The 20,605-nt window shown below is 39.1% G+C and overlaps 1 protein-coding gene across 3 annotated transcripts in view; it reads left to right on the top strand.

The window, feature by feature from the left end:
* The window catches only part of LOC121285552 (sarcoplasmic/endoplasmic reticulum calcium ATPase 2), a 179,362-nt gene extending 161,574 nt beyond the window's left edge, over positions 1–17,788 (top strand). For 2 of the 3 annotated variants that reach the window (XM_041202081.1, XM_041202083.1), the window contains 5 exons: positions 7,303–7,505; positions 8,302–8,387; positions 9,155–9,288; positions 10,340–10,457; positions 12,837–13,959. In XM_041202081.1, the coding sequence (XP_041058015.1) occupies positions 7,303–7,505; positions 8,302–8,387; positions 9,155–9,288; positions 10,340–10,457; positions 12,837–13,106 (811 nt within the window). In that variant the 3' untranslated portion in view covers positions 13,107–13,959. Of the gene's footprint in view, positions 1–7,302; positions 7,506–8,301; positions 8,388–9,154; positions 9,289–10,339; positions 10,458–12,836; positions 13,960–16,997 lie in introns of those variants that run through there. The other variant, XM_041202082.1, reaches the window with a different exon arrangement.
* The last annotated feature ends 2,817 nt before the right edge of the window (positions 17,789–20,605 follow it).

Below are 20,605 nucleotides of genomic sequence, written 5' to 3'. Positions count from 1 at the left end.
TTGGATTGCACACAACTGCAGCCTGGATAGTCTTGGCAACCCCACTGATGTCGGGCAGCTGCACAGAGGCATTGGCCAATCTGGAAATGGTTTAAAAGAGCCCACCAATGCTCTAGGAGATTGATGCCAGGTGAACAAGCAGTGGCGTCTATGATAGAGTGCTTTCTGGTGGGTGTTTTCTCCTGCCATAGGCCCTCCTCATAGTGGGTTTAACCATATCTAGTGACGTGACAGTTGGTGGCTGTGAAAGTCCTTGACTAAGGGCAGGCTTGAGTTGGACTCAAAGTTGGACCTTCTCCAGTAGCTTGCCAGTTGCAATTGCTCTCCTGATGTGTGGAGGGCAATGATGCTCAGGACTGGGAGGCGAGTTGGGCGAAGAGTAGCTGTGTTGATGTACATTGTTGGGATGAGTTGCGCGTTGCTAAGTTTGGTGTGAGCAGATTGGCGAGTAGGTGATGGTAAGAGCAGAGGTCCTGAGGGGTCTTGGCCTGTGACACTGAGGAGATTATTGAAGGTTTTAGTTTTTTCTGCAGTCTTGGTGAGGTGCTGTCTTCAAGCAGGGGTTTTGTCAAGGATGACACCGAGATAAACAGGGTGGGAATGATGCTTCAGTCTCTGACCATCCAGGGTGGTGATCTGTTCCCTCTTAGCGCTGGCATTATGAAGGTGGAATGTGCTAGAGACTGTTTTACTTGTGCTTTAATTTAGGCACCAGATCTTGCGGTAGTTGGCCAGCTTTGCAATATTGTCATTTAGCGTGTCTTCCAGCTTTCAACAAGGAAGAAGCAAGTGATCAGGTCCTCGCATTAACCACGTTCATTGAAAATAGTTTTCAAAGGAATCTTAAAACACGGGTTTTTTTCCTTGACCTCACTGCAGCATACAATACAGTTTGGCACATTGGCCTGTTTGTCAACTCAGAACCTTACTTCAAAGTAAGTTGTCCCAGTAGGACAAGATGTTCATTTAAAATGCACCTTAGAAAAAAATTAAATGTTGACTGGGTAAGGTTGTGGGACTAAAAGATATTGGAGCCATTCGAATATGCATTTGGAATAGAAGACTGAGAGAGTTGGAGCACCAGAGTGACTAGCTGGACCATAAATAACTTTTCTTGATCTATCATCTAGTTTCCCTTTGCTAATTCAGTCCAGATTCACTTTTGCCTTTTTCTTACTAACGAAGCACTCTGTTGATGCCTTAATAGATTTTATAATTTATTGATTCATGACCTTTACATCTCACTTGATCGTTACAGTGGTATCACTGTTGCATTTAACACGTGTCCCTCTTGTAGTGCTTTCTTCCAAAACTTAATTTTTATCATGACATGGGTAAGGAGCAGCTTGGATGTGATGCTCCCCAATGTCCAAATGCATTCTCATTTGAAGCAGGAGACATTGGAGAGGTCAAGAATGGAGCCCTAGCTGATTTAACTGCCCCTGTCCCTGCCACCACCCCCATTCCAGCAGAGATCAGCTGATTCAATTTGTACCAGGCTGCAAATTGAGGACCAGTAAGCTCAGCTGCGATTTTGGATAAACTTAATGGGCAGAATTTTGCCCTTGATGGGCGGGCCCCACCGGCTTGGCGGTGGGCACGCAGCCGATCGCCTGCCGCCATTTTAAGTGGATGGGCCAATTAAGGCCCATCCAGCGGGCCGCCCAACAGGAAGTGCTATGCACTTCCTGTGTGGGTGAGAGGCATTCCCCAACTGTCAAAGTGCGCACATCTCCCTGAGACTAAGTGCTGTCCCAGCAAGAGCGCTGAAAGTTTTATAAACTTAAAAAAAATAGAAAAATAAAAAAAAATTCACATGTCACCCTCATGTGACAATGTCACACGAGGTGGGACATGTTGATAAATATCACAAAGTTTATTAAAGTTTTTTAAAACAGACATGAGACCTCACCCCGCCAGTGGATGAGGTTTCATGTTTTTTCAGAAGCCTTAAGGTTGGACGAGCAGGGCCTTTAATTGGCGTAATTATCCTGTCAATGGCCTCAATTGGCCGTTGACAGGTCAGCGGGTGGACAGCTGATTTCGCTGTCCGCCCACCTTCCTGAATATTTAAATGGGGCGAGATGACGTCTGGGGTTCTTCCTGGCGTCATTTTCGTGTCGGCGAGCAGGCTCCGCCCCCAACTCACCAGGAAAATTCTGGCCAATGTGTCATTGGGGAAGCATTATTTCACACAACTTTGCGTTGAACTGCATCTGTCAACCATTGTGTTAATGATCTAAATCTTTCTGAATCCAATTGCATTGTTCCCTGCTTTTTTAATGAGTCCTGTTTCAAGCCATTGATAAAATAATTCCAGTGCTCCCTGATGCCTGGTGATTAAAATTCATAACTTCTTTGAAGCTTAAAAATGTCTTTAAACTTGTTTTGCTATATTTATAATCAGCTGTATATTACGAAATAGTAACATATGCTATCCAGAACCACAGAATTGTTGTACTGCGCAGAAGGAAGTCATTCAGTCTATCGTGTCTGCACCAGCTCTCCAAAGGGAGCTATTCACCTAGTGCCATTCCCCTACCTTCCCCCTGTAACCCTCTACGTTCGTTCTTTACAGATAACAGTCCAATTCCCTTTTGAATGCTTCGATTAAACCGGCCTCCACCATACTTTCGGGCATTCCAGACCCCAACCACTCGCTGCATGAAAGGGTTTTTCCTCGGGACATTTTTGCTGCTTTTGCCAATTGATTTAAATCTGTGCCCCCTCATTCTCGAGCCTTTCACGAATGGCAACAATTTCTCCCTATCTACTTCGTCAGGACCCCTCATGATTTTGAACGCTTCTAGCAAATCTTTTGTTGGCCTTCTTCAAGGAAAACAGTCTCAAGTCCCTCATCCCTGGAACCATTCTTGTGAATTTTTACTGCAATCTTGTCAAGGCCTTCACATCTCTCCTAAAATGTGCTACCCAGAACTGTGCGCAATACGCCAGCTGAGGCTGAACTAGTGCCTTAAAGAAGTTCAACATTACCTCCTTGCTCTTGTAGCCTAGCACCCTAATTAATAAACCCCAAGATACTGTATGCTTTATTTGCCACTCTCTCAACCTGCCCTGCCACCTTAAATAATTTATGCACGTATACACCCAGGATCCTCTGCTCCTGAGCCCCCTTCAGAGTTGGACCCTGAACTTTAGATCATGTCTCATGTTCTTACCAAAATAAATCACTTCACATTTCTAGTGTATCAACTGTTTAGAATTCAGAGCAGAAGGACTGATACTGCTAGGCATCATATGACCATAAAATTACACAGTAGTTAGAGTTGTGTAAAGGTACTATTTGAAAGGCTAGATAAGGTAAATATGCATGACAATTAAAAGCTCAAATAGATGGACCCATCTCTGCCTCCTCCTTAGTCTGCCTGATTTTGTATGGCAAATGTTGGACAGCTACGGTTAAACTCAAAACACAGTCTCAGAGTTTTGGATTTTACTCGGAGATATGAAGACTTTAGTCATCCAGCTTGTAGAGTTCTGTGTAGACTGAATGTTCTGTCACCTAAATATACTGCCAGTGAGCAGAAAAGCACTGAAAGACCAACAATCCAAGGAATAAATGGTAACAATGTTATAAATTGCAAGAGATTAAACAATTGTAAAGGCCACTGAAATAGATTCGAAAGGAACACATTTTAAGTCTTTTCTGTTGCACACATTGGCTAGAATTTTGTCAAGCTGATAGGGGTCTCGTCCTGGTCAGAGAGCCCTTCAGGCACAATTGGTTGTTGTTGGGCCTTTCCAGTGATTGAGGGCCTTGGTGGCAGAAGACCTACCTGCTGAAAGCTGCCGGCTTGTCATTGCCACCAGCGCCAGCAGGCGCGGTGGCTCTTGGTGGTACTGCATCCACCCAATGTACAGGATTGTGGAGGGACCCAGGCCACAGATGTGAAGGCTGGATGGGGGTTAGCGGGTCAAGGTGGGGTGGTGGTTAGAGGCAAGCGCAGGGGGTGGCTTTCAGTGGCCACCCCCCCAGCCTGATGTCAAGTCTCTTGGATAATGAAAGCACCTCCCCCCACACCAGGGTAGGGTTGGAGGGAAGACTCCTGTTGCTGGGAGACTGATTCGGGGCTTTTCTCTCAAATAAACCAGGCTGGCCACCATGACTCCCACCACAAGGCACTGCATAAAATCCAGCCCATTATGTACAGTCTGTTACTGTAAAGGAAGAAAATGCTATTGGCTTCACCTACTTAAAGTCTGTTAGACTCTTAATAGAAAACATTGAACAAATCCTTATAGTATTGAATAAAGACAGGGACATTCATTTCACACTCAACTGGCGTCCACTAAGAAAGCAAACAAACTAAGATCAAAATCAAGTGAAGGTTCAAACCTGTACCCTATCCACACAGTTATAACACACCACCATATCAAAAACCAGGAATAAAATTTGTATTATCCATCAGCAAGGAATCAGTGGGATCATAAATTAGTATTTCATTGGCAAAATTAATAAAAAAAGGGCTGCAAATGGGAAAACTCCTCTGTTCGAAAAATTAAAAGGTTTCTCAATTTGCCGAATCTGGCACTTTCGTTTTGGTGTTGCCACTGGCTGAGCAAGACCTATGCATTAGTAGTTTGCGATACTATAAGAACAGCTTAAGGAAGCAATTTTAAGTTTTTCAGATGTAGAGTTAATAATTGAAAAGAAAACCAAACTTTCATTTTCCTTCTTCCTTCTAAAAGTGGCACTTACACAAATCTCAGTACTATACATGCAACAAAAATCTCAAAATATTAAAGACATGTTAGCTTTCAATTGAATTTGAAAACTGTCCAGAAGATTATGGCAGCAGGTCAATCCAACAGTGTAAAGTCCCTGAGCCAAGACAATGAGGACTAACGCCAAGAAATTAAGAGCTACCCTTTTTACTACAGAGTGGTTTTCGCTTTGTATGTGTAAATGGCAGCATTGAGTGCAACAGTACTTTTTACCCATTCATGGGATGTGGGTGTTGCTGGCTAGGCCAGCATTTATTGCCCATGTGAAATTGGTGGTGAGCTGCCTCCTTGAACGGCTGCAGTCCATGTGGTGTAGATACATCTACAGTGCTCCAGAAAGGAGCTCCAGGATTTCGACCCAGTGAAAATGAAGTGAGGGTGGTGAGAGGGGGCACTTCCAAATAGCAGTGGTCTCATGCGTCTGCTGCCCTTGACCTTCTAGATGGTAACAGTTGTGGGTTTCAAAGGTACAGCCTAACGAGACTTGCAGTGTTCCTGCAGGGCATCTTGTAGATGGTACACACAGCTGCTACTGTGCATTGGTGGCGGAATGTTTGTGGATGGGGTGCCAATCAAGTGGGCTGCTTTGCCCTGGATGGTGTCAAGCTTGGGTGTTGTTGGCACTGGTACTGGAACTATTGTGTGCCATTAATTTCTGTCTACTGAGGCAGGGAAGGGGTCAAAAATACTATTAGGGAAGTTCAAATCTGATTTGTCCAAGTCTTGTAAAATTATATCTGAAGTTGAAGGTAGTTAAAGTTCCATTCGAAATGACATAGCACTGGGAAAAGAATATCACTAGCTATCTAATGAGAGAATTTCATTCTAACCATTGATTTGATAATTGAGGGGTGAAAGTGGCTTTAAAAAATATACATTATTGAAATGGAGATGCGGGTTCTAATTCAGATGTGTCAGTTTGAAGGGGTAGCCCATTCCGAGTTTAACTTTATTATTCTAAGTTCAATCCAGGTGTAGTCAAGTTGCTTACAGAGAAAAAGCATGTTATTTTTATCCTGATTCACAGCATGATGGTCAGGTACTGTGTCGATGTGTTTGATGATACAGATTTGCCTGTAAGAATAGATTTCCCCTTTTATAATGATGAAGTGTTTCACCTTTTGAACAAAAATTGCGTGCACATTTTGAATCATTTCGGACAGCAGTCTCAATCCTTGACTTGACCCATCTTCTGCAGAAACACTCATCCTTGCTTTTTCACTTCCAGCTTTGACTATTCCAGTTCTCTCAGGGCTGGTTTCCCATCCTCCAGCCTTTTGAAAACTAGAACTCATCCAAAATTTTGTTGCCCATATCCTAACCTGCACCAAGCCCTGCTCACCCATCACACCTGCAGTTCGCTGATCCGCATTGCCTCCCAGTCCACCAACACCTCTGATTTAAAATCATTATCATCTTGCTTAAATGCCTTCGGGGCCTTTCCCTTTCTTAAGTCTGTAACCTCCTATAACCCTCCAAAAACCCTGCACTCTGAGAGCTCTGGCTTTTTGAGCATCCCCCACCATTGACTTTTGTACCTTTTTGTTTCATTTTAATTTTACCTCTCTTAATCCACAGAAGTCTTAACTTTTGATCTATTTATTTTTCCACTTTCTCTAAGTATATCTATTTTTCATTTTCATTGCTCATTTGAAAGTTTACTGTTGCTGAGCAGCCACTTTGTTTGCTTACTTTTCTACCAAGTTAATTTTAGCAGTGCTTTTTTGGTCATTTTAGTCCAGTGCCCTTACCTTGCACCCTTTTCTTTGTTTGTATTCACTTTGAACCTGATCATGTTAAGGCCATCATTTCCAAACTATTCTACACTCTCATCAGTTACTTGCCGTGCTTCACTTCCCAGAACTAAATCAGACAATGCTTCTTTCTTTGGACTAGGAAGCAGGTATTCTAGGAAACAGCCCAGGTTGAATTCTGAGGAGGCATTCTGTACTTAGACTGAAATAAAGATATTGAATGTGGTCAATTTTGGGAGTTAATATGACTTTTTTTTGTTCTCGTATATCTTACCTGACTTTTCCTTCTGATCTCACTGTTTGCATGCTAAGGAATTGTTCTTAACTGTTCCTCAACTCCATTCATATGGATTTCTCCATTCATATGGATTTTGCACCTAACACAAATCTCAAACATCCACGTCCTCTAGTTACTAATTTTCCCAAAGGATGATTTGAAGGCAAGTTTGCATAATGCTGATTAGTTTGCTGGGCTAGATTCCAAATTACAGCACTTAAAATGGATAGGGACTGGAACAAATATTCTATTCACCCTTAGAAAACCCTTACCAACGGTGTGGAAATGCATTTCAGGTGCGCACATTCTGCTGAGTTATTCTGTATTCCCAGTAAAGTTGAGTCTTCCAGGTGGTCATGTTTGCTGTCCTCCTTCAGGAATGTATCTTTTCTTGAATTGAGAGCAAGGGCCTAACGATAACATTGGACATGGAATTGTAACAGAATTCAGGTACTCTACATATATAGAGTATATAGCACTAATAGAAAGTAGAACTGATCTCTGATCACTTTTCGTTTTCCTCAGCATTTTCCTTACAGCAGCTTTAGGCTTTCCTGAGGCTTTGATCCCTGTACAGCTCCTGTGGGTGAACCTGGTGACAGATGGACTGCCAGCCACAGCACTAGGCTTCAATCCACCTGATCTGGACATCATGGACAAACCACCTCGCAGTCCTAAGGAACCCTTGATCAGCGGCTGGCTCTTCTTCCGTTATATGGCTATTGGATGTAAGTACTTACGTTAGAGTTGGCAAAGTTTCATAATTGGCCAGTAAGAGCTTCTAAGATTCGTTGATTGCCTTTGGATTCAACTGTGACAGTGCAATTGACTGATGAACATTCCTCACCTCAGTATAAGCTTGAATGTGTCAGGTCTGGGGAGCTTTGAGTGCTAACTTATTCCTTTTTCAAAAAAAAGTCAAAGGCGAATGCATTCTTCCATTCTGATTTTTTTTTGGTTAAGTGTCTTGTAGAAAATCTTTCACTTTTTTTCCACTCCCCTTCTATATTTTTGTAAATCATTTAAATCTATCCATTTGTGAACAAAGTATAATAGTGACTATCTTTCCACAGTAGGAATGATGTCTGGGGTATTATTTCATTAGGTCTTTTCTCCAGACATATGCTTTCATTGCCACATTTGTTCTGAAGTGATTTTTGGGGGAATCAGAGTAGATTCATTCAGTGTGGGTTCCCTAGCAATGTAAAAACATTGAACATTTTCATTAGGAGTCCAAATAGCTAATGCGATTTCATTAGGGCCTTGAGTTGCCAAGCAACACTGGCTGTATAAAATCAGATATATTTTATCTATATTTTTGTGCATTTAGCAACAGAGTTTTTGTGCAGGCAATTATGAATGATCAAAGGGATGGGATCCAGGTGCCGTAATGTAAATTGGATGTCATATATCTTTGTTGGCAGTAAGCAATGTACTATCTGCTCTGGTAAAATGTAAGCTTAAGTATTAAATTTAATACCCCTAAAATAAATAAAATTAATTTATCCTTTCATCCATTATCAGGTTATGTAGGAGCTGCTACAGTTGGTGCTGCTGCTTGGTGGTTCATAGCTGCTGAAGATGGACCCAGAATTACTTACTACCAGCTGGTAATATTTCATGCAGATATATTTTTAACATGAAAGCATTTCAGTCTACTCATTCCCAAAAGGCTAACTTTGGAGATATCTCTATTTATCCTGTAGCACTTAAAATGAAAATGTAATGCTAGGTAATGAAAACTGCTGTATGTAGAGCTGTTTTTAAAGTCAAGTAATTTATCTTGACTGCATGTATGTATAAAGTTTAGTCTTCTAAATCTAAAGCCAGCAAAGGCTTGTCCTACCAAAGACATTGTGTGATTTTAAGATTCATTTGTTCCTTTATTTTTTAAGATTCAGTTGCTCCTTTATTTTTTAAGATTCAGTTGCTCCTTTATTATGGAAATTGGTGAATCATAGGGGTAGCTGTTCCACAGGCCCAGGTAACCTGCCAGTACTTTAGCCAAATGACTCATTAACATAGAGTTTAGATTGTAAATGCTGACAGGCTTTCATCTGTGGAGTATATCACAGTTGAACCTGATTTTTGTTGTCCAGTTTCCACTTTGTAGAACAAATCACTGGATAATGATCAGGTGAGGAAAGCTATGACTGATTTTCCTCCTCCTCCAAGCCTTAGGACACTGAAGCCAATATTCCCATTGTTGAAATCAAACAACTCCACCTGTACTGCAGATTAAATCTGGAATTTAGCTGTCCATTTGGAAAAGTACCACATGGTATCACACACTCACCCATTGAACTATTGGAAGTATCTATTTTTTTTTAAATTGTAATTAATGCCTGTGTATATTTTTGTCTTTGCTTTTCTACAGAGCCATTTCCTACAGTGCAACCCAGAGAACCCAGATTTTGAAGATGTTGACTGTGAAATATTTGAATCTCCTTATCCCATGACTATGGCACTCTCTGTCCTGGTGACCATTGAGATGTGTAATGCTCTTAACAGGTTAGAAATATTACAGTCATTTCCCTTGAAATGTTGTGCTTTCTACTTGTAATTATTGCTGTGCGAACAAGAAAAAATAGCTGATGATTGCTTTAAAATGTATGCAACTTGCTAAAGTTTTTAGACAATGAATTTATTGATGATTAGTTTACAGATGCTCATTCATCTCCAATGCTCATCCACAAAATGTATTTACATAATTAAAATGTAAGAAAAATTATCATTTTCAAGGACATATTAAATTGATACGTTCTATGAGTAAACTGCTACAACTAGGTTGAATGTTGTTTCCAATTTCATGTAAGAGGTAATATTAAATCTTACAGTTGGACCTTGTAAATCTCCTTTTGTGTAGTAGGTGTTCCTGATGTGTCATAATACAGAAGTAAGATGCTGATTCATCCATGACACAATTTTCCATGTTTGCTTGCAGTTTATTTGTGAGGGGGCTTGGTAGTGGGGTGGAAGCATCATGCTATGTTTAGTTATTTCCAAGGACTGCTCATGACATTTATGGTTAGTCAATTTGTGCATTTCTTCTACACCTGCCAGCAGCTAGCTCATGATTGACACTGGCAAAAGCCTTGGAACAGGTTTTTTTTGCAAAAGCTTAAGGAGGAAGCTGCCTTACATAGTCAGAAAATTGAGTATTAGGCCTAATTATTCTTTGATGGAAAATGTTTAAAAATTGTGTATAATAGCTCTCATAGCTACCAGAGCTCCTTGCCTTCTGCAACATTTTTTTTCTTTAAATTAGCTTTGATAGAAATTAAAACAAAGTGCTGGAAATACTTATCAGGTCAAGCAACAAAAATGAGGGATAGAAACTGTTCTGACGAAAAAAATCAGCCTGAAATATTAACTGCTTTTCTCTCCACAATGTCGCCTGACCAGCTGTGTGTTTCCAACATTTTCAGTTTTTGTTTCAGATTTCCAGCATCTGCAATATTTTACTTTTGTTTTTGGTCGATTTAATGACTCAGTTGGGATGGGTTGATTTTAAACAAGCGATTAAGTAATTAGGAGCAACCTGTTTACTTTTATCTTTCAGTTTATCAGAGAACCAGTCATTGTTGAAGATGCCACCTTGGGAAAACGTTTGGTTATTGGGTTCAATCTGTCTGTCGATGTCTCTTCACTTCCTCATTTTATATGTGGAGCCACTACCGGTCAGTCAGATGGCATGCTTTGTCCTATACGTCACCTCGGTCACTTGGAAATTTTGTATTTCACTGTGGCATCTATTTAACAATTTATTCAAGTCTAGGTGGTGATCTGGAATACTGTGCCATTGCTTTTGCTAACAACTTGCTTCCCAATTTTAATATCTTTATACAAGTTCATCTACATTTCATAGGGCTGGATTATTCTGAGGGCAGACTCCCCTCACCCCAGCATAAATGTTAGGAGCAAAGCTGCCTCTATATATAGCTGGCTCGCCCCACTTTAATTTTTCAGATGGCAGCCCCTTGATTAGTATGAGGTGGGACTTCTGTCTATCTCCAGGGTGAAGTCATGCCTCCTAGAGCTCCTGGTCAAATGGAGGCTAACATCTCATATCACACTGGCAGCATCAGTAGAAGCAGTGACCACTTCTAGAGCTGAAGCTAGGCCACGTTCGTGGCATTCAGTGACATTCGGGTATGTCCAGGATCTCACTGGAGCCAGGCTGACAGACCCTGGTGAGGGTGGGTGAGGGGCATGTTGGATGGTGGGATTTTGGACGTGGGGATGTAAAACTCTGGGGAGGAGCCTCTGATCTGGCACCGGGGGCCTGCCAAGAAGCAACACCCACACACACACACCCCTGCCCCCCCCCCCCAATCCCCTTAACTGGCCATCAGCTCGCAGGGTTAGACCTGTTGGGCTGCGCATTGAGCACCAGTCTCTCTTGCCACCTGTTAAATCAGAATGGTGGTGGGATGACGCCCTTGATTGGGTATTATTTGCCCAATTAGGGACCTCAGTTGGACCATCAGCAGGTGACCCACCTGAGCCTGCCCCGCTGCTCATAAAATTGCAGTGGGGGGGATGTTGGCGGGCAGGCGATGAATATGCCATCGATGGGTGCGGCACCCTAATTTACAGGTCCACCCACTTGCTTTCCTGCCCCCTGGGTGGCCTGTAAAATTCAGCCCATGAAGTTTTTGTTACAAAAGGGCATTCAGATCACCACCTTGTGCTAACACTAACTTACTTTGTTGCTCTTTCCCTGAATGCTTTAGTGCTTTTCTTCATGTTTATCTACATGTTGCCTAAATGTTGGGTTGCTAGGCTGCAATATCCAAATAGCATTTTGCAAGAAAAAAATTCACCTAGCTTTTCTCTTTAGTGAAAAGCTTGTCATGAGCATTTTCTGTCTTGTTACTGGTTTACTAACCAATGGGGGGTAAAAAAAATTTCAGTACCTATTCCCTTTCACAGATTTGAGCACTTGTATTCAATTTTGATCCTCTTCTTTAACCCTCTCTGCCACTGGATACATTGCTAGTTCATAATTATTATCAATTCCTTGGAATCTACATTTTCCTTGGTTTGGTTAACCTCTTATACAAATTCATCAACATTTTTTTTTATTCAGTACCCCAATATATAAAACATGAATCCTATTTGCCCTTTTAACAAACTTTGCTTATCTGCAGTCCCACTTCTAATGTAAGCATTGAGGCAATATTGATCAATAAATGGCCGGCCCATTAATCTTGGATATTTGGACATTTGAGTTCCAACCAAAGGAGTGCCTACAAGGCACAGGTCTGTGTGATGCTCAAGTTTGGGCTGTGTTTTACTCTAACTTTGAAACCAGCCACTTTTTTGGTAATCGTTGTGACTTGCTTGAACTTGCAGTACAGGCAGAGGCTATTTTCCCCTCATATGGGGAACATTGTAGCTCTTTAACTGAAAATCTTCAATCTCAATTCCCACTTTTCCATACCCCTATCATTTTTTTTTATCCATTTCCCCTTTAATCAATGTTGTAACCTCTGCTACAGTAATCAATTGTGTTAAAGCATTTCATGTGGGGGAATAAAAACTTGACTCCTAAGTATCATGAGAAGAATGAAGGGAGGTTTGTATTCGTTTTGCTGACCATTAGAGACCGTCCTTCATTATTGGCCCTTTCTAAACATACGTGCTTTCAAATCAATACTATGAATTTAATTTCTTCCCCCACCCCTAAATCTCTGTCCCTGTGTAAAAGTGCCCAAATTTTTCAAGACTTTCTTCATGTCAATAATCCCCTCATCACTCCTCATTTCATTCTCAGCTTTTGGAATTTGTCATGGTGAAATATGAAAATCTTAGGCTAAACTCTGGATAAGTTATGAGTAGAATATTGTTATTATATATGTGACCTTAAGAAGAAAAATGAACTAATAAAAAGGCTTAATGTAGGAACTGTTCTGTATTAGTACTTTCCTGCGTACTTCGAGTGATTGAAAAGTTAAGTTTTTTTTTTGTGCTAATAGGTTCATTCTGTAGGTCATTTCAAAAAATTATCTCTACTGAGAGTAAAGCAGACATTTTCTTTCTTTGTCTCTTTGCAGCTCATTTTCCAAATTACACCGTTAGATGTAACACAGTGGCTGATGGTGCTGAAAATCTCTCTACCTGTCATTCTGCTGGATGAGACACTCAAATTTATTGCTCGTAACTACCTTGAACCGGGTAAAGAGTATACTCTGCCTAGTGACAAACTGTGTGGTTTCTCAGCATGTACAGAGGGGATTTCCTGGCCTTTTGTGCTCATTTCTGTGCCCCTGGTTTTCTGGCTTTACAGTACAGACACAAATTTTGCTGAAATGTTCTGGTCTTGACTGACATAGAGCTGTCGTTGGCATAGTGAAGACATGGCATTTGATTAACTTCGACCAAAATTTTTATCATTTAAACACTTGATTCCAAGAGTCTGTTTCTGCTGAATTTCATATGAACCCATGTATGGATGAAGTTAATATTTTTTTCCTGAACTCTAGAATGAAACAGGATTGATTTTTACACAATTAAAAAAAAACTCTTTAAAAAAAACTGTGCATTGGCGTGTACAGAGATTAATACTATTTTCTGCAATATTTTGTTTTTGTAGATGAAACGGCATGTACAGATGTGTTCTGTTTACTAATTTGTTCATCTTTTGTGTATAAATTGAGAACCAATGAGCTGACGGGTGTATTTTTTGGCTAAAGAAATGGATTACTAGAGAATGTTGAATTCTTTGGAAATTTAAAAAAAAATTGCATGGTGTGTCACCGCATGGCTACTTTGGTTGGGTTCTATTTTAGACTTTATTTTGTGCCTTCTGTCAAATGGTTTTTAGTTCAGAACTCCTTATTTTCTGCACTCAGCAGAACATTGCTACCTCAACCAGCTTTTTAGTTCAGTTTCCTGTAATCATTTCTGTATTCTTAACTGTCATGTTTACAGTTCAACCTTGTTTGAGGTATGCTAATTACTGCCTGTGCAGAACACTCTCTTTTCCCCTGCCAACACCCCATATTCCTGTTTTTCTCCAATAAGTTTAAATGGTATTTATTTAAATTACTGATTTGTATTTTGTTGTAACAGTCTTGATGGGATTCTTTACTCTTTTTTTTTGCCAGTTCACATTGGATGTTCTACGTCAGGGGTTAATTCACATGAATCAAAAATAAAATGTTTTAGACTAACAGAGAGGAAATTCTCAATGTCTCTCTTTTAACCAGGCTGGTTCATGTAGTTTCTTCAAATGCAATACAAAAAGCCCTGCAGATTAAATTGTTTCTAGGTCTTATTTGTTAGTCTCTTAGTTGTCACAAACTTGGACATGGTTTGAAGAACTATTTATTACTCACATGTATTTGAAAACACTTAAGTAGCTGGAAGCTAATTGTTACTTCTAGATGCTAATGCTGAGCACAGACATGCAACAATGATATTTTAAAACTAGAAAATGTAGGTGCAAGCTGTAAGTAGCACATTACCAAATACTCATTTGACATAATGTATAGAACTAAAAGTAAATTTTAACATACTATCATCATACTAACTGTTTACAACTGTAATAATCTAAATGTTGGGTAATAGTGTTCTAAAGCATGTTTTCTAAAGTGACATTTAAGTGAGGTGATTTTTACATGTGTTAACAAACCTAACAATGGTGTTTTCTTCAACGCCTTCCAAAATTCATCATCTAAAGTGAGTATATTTACATTTTGTAATTGCCTAATTCCAGTTCTGGATGTCGGACACACTTACTCTCCTGAGTTTAGTCCAGGATTCTGGTATGTTAGATCAACGCAAGTGTTTTTGTAGATCTGTCAAAACTTGCAGGATTTTTGTTTTTTAAATCTAGTTCCTCTTTTGCTGTTAAGCTTTCTTTCATGATATTAATGATGCATATTTCAGGAAAAATATGCTTTTTAGGGTTAAGTATAACTGGAAACATTTTCACTAAAATGTTGGCATTCCGACATTTGAGTATTAAACTGTAATTTATATATTTTTTGAGTCTACAAATAACCATTGTATCTGAATCCTGGATCAGACTACTTGAAGCATGCTTGTACAATAACACTTTGCTTTCACACACATTAATCCAGATGGAGAAATACAATGAAAGCAGTTGAGATTTTTTACCAATTAAAAATCTATACAAAGGTTTTTTTTTAAAAAATGTGATTTTAAAGTAAAAATTATTGAAGTAGATTTTATAGCAAGATCTTTATCTCGACATTCCACAAGGGAACAGACATTTCTTCAGCTGCTTTCAGCATTAAGGGTAACATGTATCGTGGCATGTATCACTAAATGACACAGTACTTAACATTAGGCTTGTCTGAGGCCTTATAAAATACTGTTGACTGGCCATATTCTCATTAAAGCACATTATATGATGCTTGTTTTTACTGAGGTGTGGCCAAGTGTGCATGTGAGATTCTGAAGGATTGACAGTGGCATCTAATCTTAATAAGATCATCTCCTGTCTCTGAATGCCATCTGATTCGTTTGACAGCAGCACTCTCCTATTATCAATTAGGGATGTATTTCTTGAGTTCAATTTGAGAAAATTTCTGGACTGTTGGTTAATTGGTGACTCATTGAGAACATTCATTCCAAGACAATGTTTTCCCATTTACAATATTTGTTTCTTGAAATCAATTAGATGTAAACACTTTATTTCTTATTGTACCAATTTATTGGCTTTATTCCTTTAATTTGGGAAGAGGAGTAGGGGAAGAAAGCAAGGAGGATGTTCTTCTAGTTTCACCTGAAAGCTCCTCATTTTGATCTGTAATTATGATCCAAATTAAGTCTACTGCTTAAATTGTAATAACTTTATTTTTTTTTTAAAAACCCACTTCATTTTTTTCCCCAATGAAAATGGACGGAATCAGTTGAAACCAGAATTGACCATGTAGTAAAACAGGCTGTCAATTCGCTGTGAGGTAGACCAGTTTCACTCAGCTTGGAAATGTAGTATACGTGACCGTGGCAAAATAGTTATTCATAGAGTACAGGTATTCTGAAGTAAAGTGAAAAGGATCTTGCCCATAGAGTTAGTTATTGTTTTGTTGCCATCATTGAGAATTCATTTTGGAGCGTCCAGGTTTACTTAGCCACTTTATCCAATAGGTAGCCAAATAGACTCATTAATTCCGATTTAGCCCACTCTGCTCTGGCCTCAGGTGTGCTGGAAGCAGGCTACAGTTGCCTATTGTGGCAGAAAATCAGCCAGATTCAAAGTGATTCGTGCTAGAAGTAAGAGTGTGATATTGGATGAGAACAAGATCAGACTTGACAATGGCACATACCTTACAAATGTTGAAGCTCGCATGTAAATTATGCTCACTTGAGTGAGATGCTAGAAGATGTCTGCCATCAAACGATTCGTATCCAGGGAATCACTTCATTCAGAAGACGGAAAATTGGGGTTAGGGAAATGGGTAGGGCGGCTCACTGTTTAAACCTGAGCGAAATGGGTAGGGCGGCTCACTGTTTAAACCTGAGCGAAATGAGTAGAGCGGCTCACTGTTTAAACCTGAGCGATAGGGGCCAGAGCTTAAAACTTGTGATTGGCATGAGGAGAATCACTATTTTAGATTCATCAAGGGAAGGTACACAAGGCATTCTATCAGGAAGGGAGAGATGGATAGATGATTGAACTAGTAATACAAAAGCCCAGCAGATGGCTGTCAGCGGATTGGCTGCATGCGTCATCAAAGAAAATCGAGTGTTAGTGTGGAAAGGGTGTGTACACAGTTTGAGAATTCTGAAAGAAAAAAATAATGGAAAAATTGGCATGCTAAGATTGAACCAAAGTGTGTCCCTTTCCCATGGGATAGGAATGTAAACAGCAGTGTTTGCAATTGGTGCCATAGTCTGTCATCCTTTTCCCCACAGTTTTAACGAAAACTTGTGTGCATGTTTCATTCACTTTCACTGCTTCTTTAAAACAATATTCTGGTATGTAGTAACTATCTGTAGCACTGTTGCTTTAAGTGTTTACAAAACGAAAGTTGCCTGTTTTTTTAAAAAAAAAGCAGTTCCTATTCCTCAGAATGGCTTGTTTATTATCCTCTATTGGAAATGCTTTCTGTCACTGTCAAGCAGGCGATGTTCAGCACTCTGCTCACTTCCATTTCTAGAGCAGATTGTTTAGTTTGGATGCTCCTTAAAAAAAACTGTTAACGTGACCAACCAGCTAATTTTTCTTTTTCCTTTCTCAACAGTTATGGATGATGAAGAGGAGAACAAGTAATTCCCTTAACAATTTTCAGAAAACTAAGGTTCTTTTGTTATCGCGTGCATGTGTGTTTTTAAGCACAACTACCAAGACCATTGCATGTATAATGTGCAACAATAGTATGCTATTTGGAGGAAAAGTGTGTTAAAAAATTTAGGACTTCAGAGAAACTGTACATTTGTGCAATACATCCTCGTGAACTTTACAGTACTCCAGAGAAGTCGGGTTCTTTGCTAAAGAGATAAACGTCACCAACTGTTGAGGACCCACATCTCTGTGTAAAATTTCATTTGAATTTATAAATTGTACATTATGAAAAATGCATGCCTTCTGTTTAAGTAACAGAATCTGTGTATTGGGTCATCAAGACAAACGAAGAACTACTTTATAAAAATGGCTATGTACAAAATGCTATTATATTTATGAGAAACTTAGATGAAAGATACAAATCATGAATGTAAATTACATCCTGTAGGTTGACAATTTCATAACTTCAATGTATTTTTTTCTAAGGAAAGTTTTTTTTTCTCTTTGGTGTGAGACAAAATGAGAATTCCCTCTTGCACTGTAAGTTAACTATTTTAAGTTGTAGCGCATTAACAGAAGCGTTGGTGCAATAAGAAAATTGTGATGCAGATTTAAAAAGAACCTGTCAGTTGCCAGAAAACAGCATGTTTAATGTTGAAAATCTGTAAATAAGATCCTATGTTTATTTCAGTGATGACATTGTAACATGCAGATTTCATAAATTCAGGTAAATAAAGTTACTCCACATTATGTCCTTTGTGATGTTTCCTTTAAAATGTAAAATGCTTTTCACTTAACTGTAATCCAACATCTGTTATCCTTGCAGTGAAATTAAATGCTGTTTTTGTAGTACAGAAAAGGTTGGAAAATTATAAATACTTGCTGTACTTCCACCCAGCTAAGAACTCTGCATACTTGAGTATGGTACCAAAAATGTAATGCAGTTTTCAATAAGTTTATCCCTGAAAGCTTTCACTAATTCTTTAAAGTTGGTTCAAGTTTTCATTTTATAATGAATACTGACTTAATAAGGATGCCTCCAAGTTGTGTCGAAGTTTTGCCAAAATATAAAGTAATTATGTGTTGCTTTACTCTTGCTCCACAATCTCAGCAATCTAAGCATTTGAGGAAAAATGATGTCTAACAATCCACAAAGCCGCATTCTGCATTGCCTAAGATTTAGTCAGGTAAATATAGGGTTCCAAATCCTTGTGATTCTGGAGAATTTTGACTTCAATTTTTTCTTTGTTTACCTTCCACACTCAAATGTATTGCAACTGATGTCTGTTTTGAAAGCAACTGGTGTCACCTTCGAATCCCCTCCTTCATTTGATGCTGCTTCATCTACATAGTGGTATTTTATATGAAGCTGGATTAGGAGAAGCAGAGCACGTAGTTTATCAGCTAAATTTAACTTGAGGAATAACTTCAAGTTAGCATAACCAAGCATGCACAACACTAAACAAACTTGCATTTATTTTTAATTTGGTCCAGGCAAGACATATTGCTGGTTTTAATCTGTAAGATTGACTGAACATTCATAGTAGATTTGATAAAGCAGCATCTTTTGAGCTACATGGTGCTTTCCTTTGACACTTTGCACCTACCCACATTCAGTGACTCAGATGTGAACTAAACAACATAAAGGAAAGTATCGATCTCAATATTACAATTAACATTTTTCTTTGTGGAGAAGAGAAGGGAATCACACCCTATTAATTCTGCTCTTTTGGCATGTAAAATATTGTAATTTTTTTTTTCAAATATGCAGTTTGATAGCTAATATTACCTGCCTCATTTATCATGTTCTGTATCTTTTCTGCCTATATCCTAATTCAGTTCAAGTCTCACTTGCCCATTATCTTTGTCCTCTGAACAACATTGACTCCCAGTTGCCTGATGAAGCATTTTTTTAAAAAATGTCATTGTTGTGTTTAAATTCTTTGATGGTTTTACCCCATACAGCCTCTTCTTTGCCAGCAGTAACCCACATTACCTCCAAACACCTGCCCCAAATCTCCTTTCCTCTGATTCCAGTCTCTAGTGCATCTCCACCTTCATCCCTTCATTTACCCTGACATTTTACCACCTTGCCATCAGCTGCAAGAGCTCCACACTCCCTAAACCCCTCTGCCTTCCCATCACCCACTCTTTTCAAGACAAAATCTCCCTGACCATGCTTTTGGTCACCTTTCCTTTTGGCTCAGCACCCATGTTTTTCTTGGGCTATCTATACTCCTGTATCTATAAACAAGAAATGGCTTTCTATACCTTCATTCTTTTTTGTCTGTTGTAACACCAATGATTTGTAGGAAGTGGCTGATAGATATATGATTCGTCCTAGTCATGGGATGTCATTGAATTTAGACTTCAAATTCCGCTGGAACTGTCGAAGGTGATTTTATCCATTCCAGTAACATTGGGTTCTCTCCAATAGGATGTTTTCAAAAAATTAATGTTCACCAGGAATTCGTGTGCAACAATATGTTATAGTACTGTGCACACTGCAGCGCTATTCTAAGTGGATTGCATGAACTTATGGTTGTAGTGCTCCACGGAATCCTAATAGCTGCAATTGTGCCATACTATGAAGAGTACTGGGAGTTGCAATGTGCATTGTGATGGGGAAATGCTGTTATTCACAGCACGTAGCGCAATGGGAGAAGTTAGCTGCTGCAATGAATGAGAATGCGTCCTAAGAGTATGAACAGACAATAAAATGTGACATTTCAAAAAGGCAGAAAGTATTCTGTATAAAATGTTGTTGTGCAATATTGGTTGAAAGATACGAGAAGTGGAATCCTTCAAGTTAGAGCATTCATTTTGTTAACCATAAGTTTGGATTTAGGCAATAGCGCTCTGAAATATTGCATGTAACAGTGTCGCACTGTGAATCTGTGAGGTCCATGCTGTAAATACTTTGTAATTTTTTTTCATGAGTCTCAAGCTAGAGGTGAAAATTTTCTTTCAATTAGAGTATGTAATAAGGACATATTTTTCCCCCAGATTTGAAAACATAGGTGAAGGTTCATCAGCGCTCTAATGAGTTGCTAATTATAGATCAGATTTCCTATAATTGTCAACCCAATTGTATTTAGCATAATTAAAATTGGTGGAAAATGAATAATCCATTTCCTGCTTTACTACCAAATGTATGAAGATATCAATGTTTAACTTTTTTTAAAAAAAGCCTTGTCTGAGATTAGTTCATTCAAAAGTGGAAATATTTTTATTTTTCTTCTGCTCAGAAACGCAAAGTGTGAGAAGCTGCGGTACATTTGGTTCAAAGTGCTAAGAATGGTTTCTTCCATTGTGAATTTGAGGTATCCTGTAACTTGCACTGTTCAATATTTTTATATTAAAATTACACCTAGATTAGGATTTTTTTTTTCAAGTCTACCAATTTATGTGTGAGTTGGCTGCATTGTCACCTCTATCTAATTCAAAGCCCATGTTGAGTCATCAGCTTCAAATTTAGAATGCAAAAGGCACTTACTTTGTTTCAGCTTGAGTGCAGCCCACTTGCATACTTCAAACCTTGGTGAGTCAGTGACTAACTCGTATCAA

Source organism: Carcharodon carcharias, chromosome 13 (assembly GCF_017639515.1).
Source record: "Carcharodon carcharias isolate sCarCar2 chromosome 13, sCarCar2.pri, whole genome shotgun sequence".
NCBI classification, from domain to species: domain Eukaryota; kingdom Metazoa; phylum Chordata; class Chondrichthyes; order Lamniformes; family Lamnidae; genus Carcharodon; species Carcharodon carcharias.
Note: the sequence above shows the minus strand (reverse complement) of the source record. Positions and strands in the feature narration are given on the sequence as shown.